At 43.5% G+C, this 14,071-nt stretch overlaps 1 protein-coding gene across 1 annotated transcript in view; it reads right to left on the bottom strand.

Moving 5' to 3' along the window:
- Positions 1-1,736: 1,736 nt before the first annotated feature.
- Positions 1,737-14,071, bottom strand: part of nrg2a (neuregulin 2a) — a 145,483-nt gene continuing 133,148 nt past the window's right edge. The window contains exons 7-11 of the mRNA XM_029770014.1: positions 8,423-8,525; positions 8,187-8,304; positions 7,694-7,821; positions 7,341-7,562; positions 1,737-5,073 (exon numbers count right to left, since the gene is read on the bottom strand). Coding sequence (XP_029625874.1) covers positions 4,404-5,073; positions 7,341-7,562; positions 7,694-7,821; positions 8,187-8,304; positions 8,423-8,525 — 1,241 coding nt within the window. The 3' untranslated portion in view covers positions 1,737-4,403. The remainder of the gene's footprint in view (positions 5,074-7,340; positions 7,563-7,693; positions 7,822-8,186; positions 8,305-8,422; positions 8,526-14,071) is intronic.

Below are 14,071 nucleotides of genomic sequence, written 5' to 3'. Positions count from 1 at the left end.
ATTTATACCATAGTATACAATAGTATTTTTTAATGCGACTTTTTCCACATTTTGTTGTGTTACGGCCTGAATTTTAAATGGCTAAATAGAGATTTTGTGTCACAATACCAAATAATGTCAAGGTGGTATTATGTTTTTATACATTTTTGTAAAGCTGAAATGTATTGAGACAATAAGTATTCAACCCCTTTGTTATGGCAAGCCTAAATAAGTTCAGGAGTAAAAATGTGCTTAACAAGTCAGGTAATAAGTCAGCCAGGTCACCCGTGATACAAGTCAGAATTCGACGTCCATCCATGTCGGGAGGAAGTCAGGAGATGACTTGGAAACCGGGCACTAGGGGCAACATTGAGCGATGTTATCTTCAAGTAGGTTTCGGTTTTGCTAGAGAATTGTGGACAGGGATGACAGACGGGTGTAAGCATCTGCCTCTGATTCCAAAGGATGCAAGTTCAAATCCAGCAATAGAAAGTTGTTTTTAAGATTTTTGTTTTAAGCCTATCCCAAACATTAACCCTTACCTTAAAAATGTGTGGTAATGCCTAAACTTAACCTTAAACACTATCGATATACCCAGTCACTACAAAGATACACAAAGATACAGGCATCCTTCCTAACTCAGTTGCCGGAGAGGAAGAAAATAGCTCAGGGATTTCACCATGAAGCCAATGATGACTTTAAAACAGTTACAGAGTTGAATGTCTGTGATAGGAGAAAACTGAGGATGGATCAACAACATTGTAGTTACTCAACAACATTAACCTAAATTACAGAATGAAAAGAAGGAATCATGTACAGAATAAAAATATTCCAAGCATGCATCCTGTTTGCAATAAGGCATTAAAGTAAAACTGCAAAATATTTGGCAAAGAAATTAACTTTATGCCCTGAAAACAAAGCTTTATGTTTGGGCCAAATCCAACACAACACATCATTGAGTACCATGCTTCATATTTTCAAGCATGGTGGTGGCTGCATCATGTTACGGGTGTGCTTGTCATCGGCAAACCCTAGGGAGTTTTTTAGGATAAAAAGAAATGTCAAACAGGCATAATCATATCGGAAAACCTGTTTCAGTCTACTTTCCTACAGACACTGGGAGACAAATTCACCTTTCAGCAGGACAATAAACTAAAGCACAAGGCCAAATATACACTGGAGTTTCTTACCAAGACGACATTGAATGTTCCTGAGTGGCCTAGTTACATTTTTTATTTAAATTGTCTTGAAAATCTATAACAAGACTTGAAAATGGCTGTATAGCAATAATCAACAACCAATTTGAGGTTGAAGAATTTTATAAAGAATAATGTGCAAATATTGTACAATCCAGGTGTGCAAAGCTCTTATAGACTTACCCAGAAAGACTCACAGCTGTAATCACTACCAAAGGTGATTTTAACATGTATTGACTCAGGGGTGTGAATACTTATGTAAATGAGATATGTATTTTCAATAAATGATCTAACATTTCTACATTCAGGTTTTCACTTTGTATTGTGTGTAGATGGGTGAGATTATTATTGTTTAAAAAAACTGTAACACAACAAAATGTATAATAAGTCAAGGGGTGTGAATACTTTCTGAAGGCAGTGTTTCACAGGAACCACACACTTCAGATACTGGAAACAAAAGTCACAAGCAGAAAGGTTATAAAAACCAGCCATACAGTACCAGCTGGCTAAGGATATCTCAAAACACACACCAAAGTCCTACGCAGAGATGACCACTTTATGTTAAAATGATATGAATAAAGATTTATTTTGTGGATTACTAGTAAATTTTATTTTACAATCTATGACAATCTCGCATTTGTACTTTTTTTCTAGCATATTCCTAGAATGGAGATGGGGGGATTTTTATTGCTGAATGTTAAATGAAATACACTTCCACTGACTGAAAAAAACTGACTGCTGCTTTTTACCATGCACCCATATACCTTGACCACAAGTACATGCAGAGGAGAGGTGTTGAAACATTTCAAGCGAGGGAAGAAAAATAAAAACATGAGAAACTGACAGGACGAACCTGGCAGCACTTCTATTGGGTGAGGAGGGGGGCAAGGTTGGGGAAATATCACATTTAAACTAGAACTACTGTCTTCTTTTGCATTTTTCAAACATACAAAATTACACTCAGAGTGTGAGAAACCGAAAGGAGAGAAAATCCATTTGTGAGATGTCTATGTGTGTTTGTCAACGTGCCTTCATCTTACAGCCTTTACCAGTGTGTTTTAAATCCTACTTATCGCTTTACTTTTGATCTACACTCATCTGATGATTTTGTCCTGGTACAGTCATTTCACTTTTTTGGTTACATTTTAAAATGTATATAACCAGTTTTGCAGGATTATCAACAATCATTTCAAATGCATTGTCAGAACCATTTACTCCAACATTTTTGACAGGTATGAAATGAACTTCCAAACCTTAACCCTTCCCTCAGTGGAGGACAGAGGAGTTTGAGCAAGTCGAGTTGTTACCTTTTAAAATTGATAACCAGTTAGTGACATACTTCATAATAAGCAACATTATTATCCTTATCCACAAGACTGAGCAGCACTCAACATTAGTGAATGAGACCCTTTAAAGTGATTAGTCATTACTGTAGACTTGGGTGTTGTCTGCTTGGTCTGGACTCAGTGAGATAAGAATTCATGAACACAATCAGTCAATGGATATGAATCTGTGAATGAGGAAAATTGACAATTTGAGCAAGCGCTGCATAACTGCATGAAAAATAAGAATGGATATAAATATGTATTGATATCATGTTACTTCTTCTGCACAATAGGCATTACATAGGTTTCACACAACACACTACAGTCACCTCTTAGAAAATGATGTCATCAAACAAAGCAAAATAGAAAGGTTGCATATTTTGGCATTTTATGATCCTCCAAAGTTTCACAGCTATTTCTCTTGTATTGGTTTAGTATGTTCTGCTCTATTCTATTCTGTTCTATTCTGTTCTGTTCTGTTCTCCACTGAGATTCCACTCTCCTTTCCTTCTCTTTAGATGGGAGTGCTCAGAGGCATACCATGGTGGGTGTGTTCTTTATGTCCGTGGGGGGACCTTAGTCTTAGGGAAATATGTTGGTGGAGGGAGAGGGAGAGAGAGGGGAAGAGGGGACAGAGGGGTGGGTGGAAGTCCTGAGATGCTGTGCGAACCTTTACTTTGGCCACAGGTACACAATGGACAGGTGAGGAGGATGATGTATGGGTGATGGGAAAGAGATACATTCATGGGATGTTCTTGCTTTGAGTTTTGTCTCTTTGTATTGAGACACTATCACTGATGGCAGGGATATCTCCAGACCAACTGAGACACTGGCCAACGACATTTCTTATTCAGAATCACAGACAGCCAGGACGTTGGAGGCTACCATGAGACAAACCGTTACCCTGTTGGGACAAGGTGGCTACCATGAGACAAACCTTACCCTGGTGGGACCAGTAAGGAGCCAGGAGATAAACCTTACCCTGTTGGTACAAGGAGGGGGCCAGGAAACAAAGGTGGGGCAGCTGTAAACACACATCAAGCAATGACATGCAGAACTTTCTACCCAACAGAACTCTCTACCCAACAGAACTCTTTACCCAAAATAACTCTTTACCCAACAGCAGAGAACCCTGGAACCCAGGCTGATCTTCACTGTGCACCTGCAGTTCTCCTCTACTGATACAGTTGCTTTGGCGCCCAATAGAGCAACCAGTTGGTTGGTACAACAACACATTAGGACATCTAACACTCACACACGCACAAGCACAGCTGTACACTAAATCCCCCCCCCCACACACACACACACACTTACACACACACAAACACTCCTCCCCACTCAGAGAGCAAGGACCTGCGTTGCATTGATCAGATGTTCTACTGGAGAGTACCAAAATGATAAACCCTATAGGTGAATTCTATTCATGTAAACATACACCTTATGATTAAGTGGTTTATATTGCATGATGTGGAAGGGGAAGGGGAATGTTCAAATGGGGCTAGACTCCCAGAAGAACGCAGCCTGAAAAGAAAAAAAACAAAGCCCAAAAAAGAAAACAAAAGAGGAAACGTGTATAAAAAATGATGTCCATATAAGAAAGGCTACAAAAACTTCCACTGGCCCTCTGCCATCGGCATACAGCAAAAGGCACCACAATATTACTCAATTTTTGAAGTTGTGAAAAAATTGGCACGTCTTTTTATACTGTAAATCAAAATGTACATATAAATAGAGTTTTCCCTATAAAAAAGTCTTTGCTGTTAACTAGTAGACAACTTTTGCTAAAAATGAAAATAAATATTTCATTTGTTTAGAATATCTGTCAGTTATATAAAATAAAAATATTTTGTATAGGTGCAGGTTTATACTATATTGATTTTCGTTGGTAGCTCATCTTCTTTCTTTAATGGGGTACATTGTCCGGTTTGGACCGTGAGTGTGTCTGTCTGGTCTGTACAGTCCCGCGTGCACCGTGCCGCCCCGAAGAGTGTGACTGAGAAGTCCGACTGTTGGCCGGCCTGCAGATGGTGGAGGGCTCCGCGTTCATATTCTGCATACTGAGGAAGGGCGTGCTCTCGCCCTCCTCCTCCTCCGACTCGCTGTCCGTCAGGCAGCTGCGAGAGCCGTAGTCCCGTGACGCCTCGTATCCTCTTGGCGCTACGTAGCCGTTCAGTCTGGACCTCCGCAAGCGCCGACCCCCAACACCACCGTTGCCGGTACCACTTTTCTTTGGTTGTTCACGGGAGGAGAGGTACTCCTGTGTGGTCTCGTAGTCTTCTTCCTCAGCCAGCCTGTAGGGACTAGAGGCCAGGCTGCCCGTGCTGTCGTTCAGGTAGGTGCGGCGCTGCTGCCGATAGGGCTCCTGGCGCTGGACGTCGTGCAGTGGCACCTGGTAGCGCCGCAGCAGAGGCTGGTCGTCCTCCAGGGGGTAGGGGGTGTGGGCGGCGGGCGGCAGGGACATGGCCTGGCTGGTGTTGGGGGAGGTGATCTGGAAGGTAGGCACCTGCGGGGGCAGCGAGTAATGGAAGTCCACTGGAGAGAGACGGGCCGGCGTTGTCAGGGCTGACACATACCTGTAGGGAGGGTGAAGGTAAGGTGGGGAGCGGGGAGCGGGGAGGAGAAGGACAGGGAGAGAGAGGACCAGGCCAAACAGCAGCAGCCCAGTTAGATGTCTAACAGAATGATGTGGGACAGGGACCCACCATCCACAAACAGCAGTAAGAGATATTATTGAGTTAGTGTGCAGGTTTGTCAGTTGTGTGTGGATGGTGTTTGTGAAATCCTGCTTGCATTCAGTCAGTTTTCTACATCTTTGTTATGTTATTGAATGTGTTTAATGGTTAATGTGACCTTTAGCCTTACCGAGGGCTATATCTAGGGAAAACATAAGTGTGTGTGTTGTGCTGAGTTTTGAGGTGCTGCTTTATGTTTACAGTACAGTCCCTCTACCTTCATATGTTCTATGGCACTAGGGAAAAACATAGTACCCCCTTTAGGAAAAAGCATCTGAAAGATCCAAAGGCAAATCTAAAATAAAGTAAATCACTGTTCCACTTTAATCCTGTTAAGGTAGCACTGCGATGCTGCCTGGCGCTACTGTTCAGTCAAATGTTCATTATAGCCTACTGTAGCCATTTATAGATGAGCTCACTCTCACTAACTCAAACACTCTAAAACAAAAATCTTTAATTTGCAATATGCACCTTTTTGGGTGACCTCACCAAATTCACATAGAAATGTAATTATAGCAAATCTAAGAATCGGTAAATAGGTTCTATGTACATCATTTCTATGCTTCCCGTTCTTGAATCTTTCGGGTTTTGTACACCAGCTTCAAACAGCTGAAAATACAATATTTTTGGTGATGGAAAATATATTTCACAGTGGTTTAGATGGTACAATGATTCTTTACTACGCTATACTTGATTGTTATGTCACATAAACTGAAATTAAGTGAACTATTAGAATTGTAGCATACCAGGAAATGGCCATTTCAGCATGGTGCATCTTTAAATGAGAAATGTGTGTTGTCATTGGTTTCCAGCTAAAATGACTAAATAGAAGTTATGTACACTTCTCTAAACCTCCGATGAAGATGAAGATGTGTCCCTACAATAACATCTGGGCTCATTCTTTAGGCATACAGCAACCCAGGGAGGAGATCGCAGTAGAGTTGACAAACACACCACCCCAGAGATCTGCTAGCTAGTGCTCCACCACAAAGATCCAATATTTTATTCTACTCTCCTTGTCTTAATGAAGTCCTTACGGTATCCACCCTCCTGTTTAGCTGCCATACAGATTTAGGGGAGTACAGTACAGTACAGTAAGCTTGACACAGCAGATTCTTCACTTGAGAAATACAGCTGGCTGTGGGCTCTCTCCTGACGGATTTTACCCTCAAAATACTTTTAACCTTAATACAGCAACTGGATATATAACTTAACTTGTATATACCCACCTTATCCTTCTTTTATCAGAACATGACACAAGAACAGTATACATTTTAAGACCTGCCTGTCCTACAGTTAGTTGTGTGAAACACTTAAGTAAAAATACTTTAAAGTACTACATAAGTAGTTTTTTGTGGTATCTGTACTTTACTTTACTATTTACTATTTTTGACAACTTTTACTTTTCCTTCACTACGTTTCTAAAGAAAATAATGTACTTTCTACTCCATACATTTTCCCTGATACCCAAACGTACTAGTTACAATTTGAATGCCCCATCAGGACAGGAAAATTGTCCAATTCACGCTCTTAAAGAGAAACTCCCTTGTCTTCCCTACTGCCCTATGATCCGGTAGATTCACTAAACGCAAATGCTTCAATTGTAAATTATGTCTGAGTGCTGGAGTGTCCCCCTGGCTATCCGTAAATTAAAAAAACAAGAAAATCGTTCCGGCTGGTTTGCTTAATATAAGGAATTTGAAATTATTTATACTTTTACTTTTACTTTTAATACTTAAGAATATTTTAGAAATTACATTTACTTTGGATACTTAAGTATATTTAAAACCAAATACTTTTAGACTTTTACTCAAGTAAAAGTATTTTAATGGGTGACTTTCACTTTTACTTGAGTAATTTTGTATTACTGTATCTTTTACTTTTACTCAAGTATGACAGTTGGGTTATTTTTCCACCACTGCCTACAGTAGGCCTATCTCATCATGTCTGGCTATGGTAGAGTAGTATTTGCCATTGACTCTTTCAAAGTGCCTTCGCTGGCCTCCAGGGGCCGATAGAGAGCCAGCTGTAAAACGAGGCCTCCTAAGGTGGGCACTAGAATATGCCCCAGTGCCATAACCACAGAGAGGGGCCTGTTCCCTTCCCACCTGTCGCTGTGTGGAGAGTCCCCCAGCGAATCGAACGAGTCTTCATACTGCAGGCCTGGCCGGTGGGGCACAGTAGAGCCACAGTGTGCGGCACGCCTGGCCCTGGCCTCCATGCACGCAGGACTGTTGCACCTACTGGTCCCCACGGAGGACGACATCATGCCTGGTGAGTCTGAGAGGACACTGTCAGTCCGCTCCAGGCTCCATGTCCGCTCCTCGTGTCTGAGACAAGAGAGGACCAAAACATAGGGTTCAACCAGGATATGGTTCGATGTGTAGTTCAGTGTGTATTTTTCTGTGTGTCAAAAAATGTACCTGTGATGTGTGTAGTGAGGGGGATGTTGAGGGGTTACCTGTGAGTGGATGAATGGGCATGGGTAGAGGAGTTGTGAGATCTGGAAGACGCATGGCTGCCGGGGAACGAGTCCTCTGGTACATGCCCTATGACTCGCTCCGTTGCAGGCACATTCTTAGAGATGTACTAAAACACACAGAGGAAAGTGTTGGAGAGATGGTATGGAGGGGAATTGTGTAACTGCCCATCATCATGTTGAACTTTACGCACACTACTATCACAAAGACTGTTGCTAAATCTGTCCTGACATATTTGAAACGCCACTGATTGACCATGTGTGTGTTCTGAAAGGAGAGGTTTAGTTACTGTTGGAAGTTAACCTGTGACATCGCTATCCTTCAAGAGAGTACTCATGCTCCACTAAAGGAAAGTAAAAGAATGTGTCCTATGAAACTCAGACAAAAACAACCCATTCACCCTTCCATTCATTCATTAATCGATGACAGAAAAGTCAGTAAGGGAATCAATGGATGTGTGCCACTCACATCTACCATGGGTATCTCCTCAGGACCAGGTCCTGGGTGATTGGGTCCGTTCGCTAGGTTCCGGTTAGGGTGATCTGCACACATGTTCTGCTGCAGGTGATTGTGCATCTTCTTCCTCTGTCTCCTGTGGAGGAGAATACACCAGTCACTCTCACAGCACTGGAGCTGAGTCAACAGTCTATGCTAGGGTCTATCTAACACACTAGCCCTGGCTGGAACTATACTGTCCTGGGCTGACTTACTTGGTTTTGCAGTAGGCCACCACACACACAATGCCCACCACCAACAGAGCCACGCAGATCCCCGTGATTGTCAGGACTCTTTTCTGGTAGAGCTCTTCCGCTTCTGTGGACACACACACACACACACACACACACACACACACACACACACACACACACACAGAAAAGTATGAAAATAAAAGTACAACATCAGTCCCTTGAAGGAGTAGGTTTAGACATCACCTACATCCTTTACACCATGTCTCTGATACCCCAGACCTCCTGTCTCCCACAGCTGTTACACTCCTACACTCAGCAGATGCTGCTCACTCTCTTTACATGTATCAAAGTAGACATACTGTATGGATGTGTTGAAGGCTCTGAACATGAACTAGATTACAGTTCAACTCCAACCCTTCATTATAATGGCTGTTGAACAAAAGCCAGTTGACGCTAGTAAATATTCATAGTTATTACTGAAATCATTATTGTTTCAACATCCTTAATCAAACAAGATGCCTGGGGGAAAAGCATTCACTAGAAATGTGCTAGAAATTTCTAAATTTAGATGACTGGCATTAACTGGGAATTTGTACAGCATTCACTAGAAATGTAGATGATTACATTTGTTTTAATTACTGCAGCATTGTGTTGCTCGTTGTGAATGGCTGGGCTTGGTTTACTGTAACACATGTCACTGGTACGGATCACTGTAATAGAAGTGTCGATCTAAAATGGAGGTCCGCCCAAAACAGATCGGCACTGAAAAGCTGTCCCAAATCTGCTACTCTGATTGTAGGAGTGCCTCATTCATCCAAGGGGTCCCTTCTGACTGAAAGCCCATCAGATCAACACTCAGCTACACAGAGGCCGCTCATCCTCTCACTGTATATTCTGCTAGACCATTTTATACAGAGGCACTCACACAAGCAGAACCGCAGGTAAGGGGCCCCTGCAGGCTTTAAACATGCTCTGCATTCCATGCCCTCAAATATAAAACAAATAAATGAAAAAATATATTTTTTAAACTTTTGTTATTACATGTATTGTATTGTTTTTTGTGATTAACAAAAAAATGAACTAAAACATATTTTTAACCTCTTTGCTTTCCCATAAAAATGTTCCTGTGAGGAGGGGAGGATGTGGCGTAACCAGGGGAGAGTGGAGGGAACGAGGGAACGAGGGAGCAGGCCAGGGGGAAATAGGTAGTGGGCCTGTGATAAATAACGTAATAAAAATGTATTGCATTTTTACAGCTCCTCCCATATGAGGTTGCCTCCCTCTCACCCACTCCCTCCATTCACCAGCAGCAGCAACAGCATGGGCTATTTTGCATCAGCCTATCATTGCAACTCAGTTTTCTGACACTATAAATGAATCACCATGGCTAGTATAAATAGCAATATTTCAGCCATATTGGTTGATATCTAGTGATGAAGAATCTTCCACAGTGACGGGAAACAGCAATATTGAAATTCTCAGAGCCTCACACAAATTTACCTGAATGTAGTTTGACTATTTTGTACAGTGAGGTCTCATAAGGAAATAGTAAACTACGGTATCACGGGACATTTCTTGGGAAAGGAGGTCCTTAAAGAACATACTATTTCTTTACGCTCTAAATAAGGATTGACATGCTCATACCACAGTCACTTAATAAAAAAGAGTCTAGTCACACAATGCATTCTACTTTTACAGACAGTTTTCAACCAAAGTAAAGTAATTCATGGACACAGGTAGAACAGAGCAGGTCGACTTACAAACAACTACAGTGAGGTTTCAAATGAGAGGAGGATAGAGGTTATAGGTTAGAGGTTAGAGGTTAGAGGTTACTCGTTAGAGGTGGAGTGTTGAGGGGATGAGGAGAATGACACAGTTAAGATGAGCAGCATGGATGTTGGGGTGGGGTGAGGGGGTAGTCAACTGTAAACCTGGCATAGCATGCTAACAGGAGGCAGAGGTAGAGGAGGGGAGAACATAAAGCAAATCTTGGAGGAATATCCTGCCTGGTTATGGTTGATAGAGAGGAACAGGGATGTCCTATTTGCAGCACTCATCCTGAGGTCCTGTCTGTGTCTCAATGATGTGGCAATGGATTCTGACATTGGCTAATACAAGTTGAAACATGGTACAGCTCACGCTTTTTAATAGGTGTATTATTAAACCATGTACCATCACTGTCAATTAAAATTACAGTACAGGAACTACAGAACAGTGTGAGTGTGTGTGTGTGTGTGTGTGTGTGTGTGTGTGTGTGTGTGTGTGTGTGTGCATATATACAAGAGAGAGTGAGAGAGAGATTGAGAGAGACAGACAGAGAGAGAGAGAGAGAGAGAGGTGTATTTGTGTGTGTATGTGTGTGTTTTCAGTGTCTAAGGAAGGATTAGAAGTGATACAACTCTTCCTGAGTAATGTAATCAAATTCACACTAGTGTTAACACAAACCCGGTGTGTGCTAACAGAATCACATGAAACTAAGCACTGTTTATTCTGAAGTAAACAGTAGAGCCATGGAGGCTCAGGAAGATTAGTCTGATGTCATCAACCCCAGAGAGAAGATTCCAGAGGGAGTCAGAGTCTAGTAGGGCACCCACCTCCTGATGAGAGGATAGATGGAGGGGGAATCTACTCCCTGATGAGAGGATAGATGGAGGGGGAATCTACTCCCTGATGAGAGGATAGATGGAGGGGGAATCTAGTCCCTGAAGAGAGGATAGATGGAGGTGGAATCTACTACATGAAGAGAGGATAGATGGAGGGGAATCTACTATCTGAAGAGAGGATAGATGAAGGGGGATCATCTCCCTGAAGAAGGATAGATGGAGGGGTAATCTGCTAACTGAAAATAGGATAGATGGAGGGGAAATCTACTCCCTGATGAGAGGATAGATGGAGGGGTAATCTGCTAACTGAAAATAGGATAGATGGAGGGGGAATCTACTCCCTGATGAGAGGATAGATGGAGGGGAAATCTACTCCCTGATGAGAGGATAGATGGAGGGGAAATCTACTCCCTGATGAGAGGATAGATGGAGGGGTAATCTGCTAACTGAAAATAGGATAGATGGAGGGGAAATCTACTCCCTGATGAGAGGATAGATGGAGGGGTAATCTGCTAACTGAAAATAGGATAGATGGAGGGGGAATCTTCTCGCTGAAGAGAAAATAGATGGAGGGGGAATCTACTATCTGAAGAGAGGATAGATGGAGGGGGAATCTACTCCCTGAAGAGAGGATAGATGGAGGGGGAATCTATTCCCTGAAGAGAGGATAGATGGAGAGGGAATCTATTCCCTGAAGAGAGGATAGATGGAGAGGGAATCTATTCCCTGAAGAGATGTTAGCTGTTGTGGTAAACTACTACCTGATGACAGGATATATGGAGGGGGTGTTTACTGCTTGAAGAAGGATAGATGGAGGGGAATCTACTACCTGAAGAGATGATAGATTGAGGGGAATCTTCTCCCTGAAGAGAGGATAGATGGACAGGTAATCTACTACCTGAAGGGAGGATAGATGGATGGGGCATCTACTACCTGAAGAAGATAGATTGAGGGGGAATCTGTAGGAGGAATCCATGAATCAAGCTTTCATTTTGTTTATACCTGCTCTACAAGTTTATAGTCCCTTAAAACCAGTTTATGAAGAAAACTGTTCTTGCTCTCCTGTCAGATGTTCTAATGTACTGTACATGTAGTGATGAGGACTGCAGATCGGGACACCCATTTTAATTTTAGAGGGAAGGCCAGCTGTAGATCAGGTAATGTAAGAGGGAAGGCCAGCTGTAGATCAGGTAATGTTAGAGGGAGGGCCAGCTGTAGATCAGGTAATGTAAGAGGGAAGGCCAGCTGTAGATCAGGTAATGTTAGAGGGAGGGCCAGCTGTAGATCAGGTAATTTTAGAGGGAGGGCCAGCTGTTGATCAGGTAATGTTAGAAGGAGGTCCAGCTGTTGATCAGGTAATGTTAGATGGAGGGCCAGCTGCAGATCAGGTAATGTTAGAGGGAGGGCCAACTGTAGATCAGGTAATGTAAGAGGGAGGGTCAGCTGTAAATCAGGTAATGTTAGAGGGAGGGTCAGCTGTAGATCAGGTAATGTTAGAGGGAGAGCCAGCTGCAGATCAGGTAATGTGTGAGGGAGGGCCAGCTGTAGATCAGGTAATGTTAGAGGGAGGGCCAGCTGTAGATCAGGTAATGTTAGAGGGTGGGTCAGCTGTAGATCGGGTAATGTTAGAGGGAGGGCCAGCTGTAGATCGGGTAATGTTAGAGGGAGGGCCAGCTGTAGATCGGGTAATGTTAGAGGGAGGGCCAGCTGTAGATCGGGTAATGTTAGAGGGAGGGTCAGCTGTAGATCCAGTAATGTTAGAGGGAGGGCCAGCTGCAGATCAGGTAATGTTAGAGGGAGGGCCAGCTGTAGATCAGGTAATGTTAGAGGGTGGGTCAGCTGTAGATCGGGTAATGTTAGAGGGAGGGCCAGCTGTAGATCGGGTAATGTTAGAGGGAGGGTCAGCTGTAGATCCGGTAATGTTAGAGGGAGGGCCAGCTGTAGATCGGGTAATGTTTGAGGGAGGGCCAGCTGTAGATCGGGTAATGTTAGAGGGAGGGCCAGCTGTAGATCAGGTAATGTTAGAGGGAGGGTCAGCTGTAGATCAGGTAATGTTAGAGGGAGAGCCAGCTGCAGATCAGGTAATGTTTGAGGGAGGGCCAGCTGTAGATCAGGTAATGTTAGAGGGAGGGCCAGCTGTAGATCAGGTAATGTTAGAGGGTGGGTCAGCTGTAGATCGGGTAATGTTAGAGGGAGGGCCAGCTGTAGATCAGGTAATGTTAGAGGGAGGGCCAGCTGTAGATCGGGTAATGTTAGAGGGAGGGCCAGCTGTAGATCGGGTAATGTTAGAGGGAGGGTTAGCTGTAGATCCGGTAATGTTAGAGGGAGGGCCAGCTGCAGATCAGGTAATGTTAGAGGGAGGGCCAGCTGTAGATCAGGTAATGTTAGAGGGTGGGTCAGCTGTAGATCGGGTAATGTTAGAGGGAGGGCCAGCTGTAGATCGGGTAATGTTAGAGGGAGGGTCAGCTGTAGATCCGGTAATGTTAGAGGGAGGGCCAGCTGTAGATCGGGTAATGTTAGAGGGAGGGCCAGCTGCAGATCGGGTAATGTTAGAGGGAGGGCCAGCTGCAGATCAGGTAATGTTAGAGGGAGGGCCAGCTGTAGATCGGGTAATGTTAGAGGGAGGGCCAGCTGTAGATCGGGTAATGTTAGAGGGAGGGTCAGCTGTAGATCCAGTAATGTTAGAGGGAGGGCCAGCTGCAGATCAGGTAATGTTAGAGGGAGGGCCAGCTGTAGATCAGGTAATGTTAGAGGGTGGGTCAGCTGTAGATCGGGTAATGTTAGAGGGAGGGCCAGCTGTAGATCGGGTAATGTTAGAGGGAGGGTCAGCTGTAGATCCGGTAATGTTAGAGGGAGGGCCAGCTGTAGATCGGGTAATGTTTGAGGGAGGGCCAGCTGTAGATCGGGTAATGTTAGAGGGAGGGCCAGCTGTAGATCAGGTAATGTTAGAGGGAGGGTCAGCTGTAGATCAGGTAATGTTAGAGGGAGAGCCAGCTGCAGATCAGGTAATGTTTGAGGGAGGGCCAGCTGTAGATCAGGTAATGTTAGAGGGAGGGCCAGCTGTAGA

Source organism: Salmo trutta, chromosome 12 (genome assembly GCF_901001165.1).
Source record: "Salmo trutta chromosome 12, fSalTru1.1, whole genome shotgun sequence".
Lineage (NCBI taxonomy): Eukaryota > Metazoa > Chordata > Actinopteri > Salmoniformes > Salmonidae > Salmo > Salmo trutta.
The sequence above is the reverse complement of the archived record's forward strand: the minus strand, read 5'-3'. Positions and strand labels throughout refer to the sequence as shown.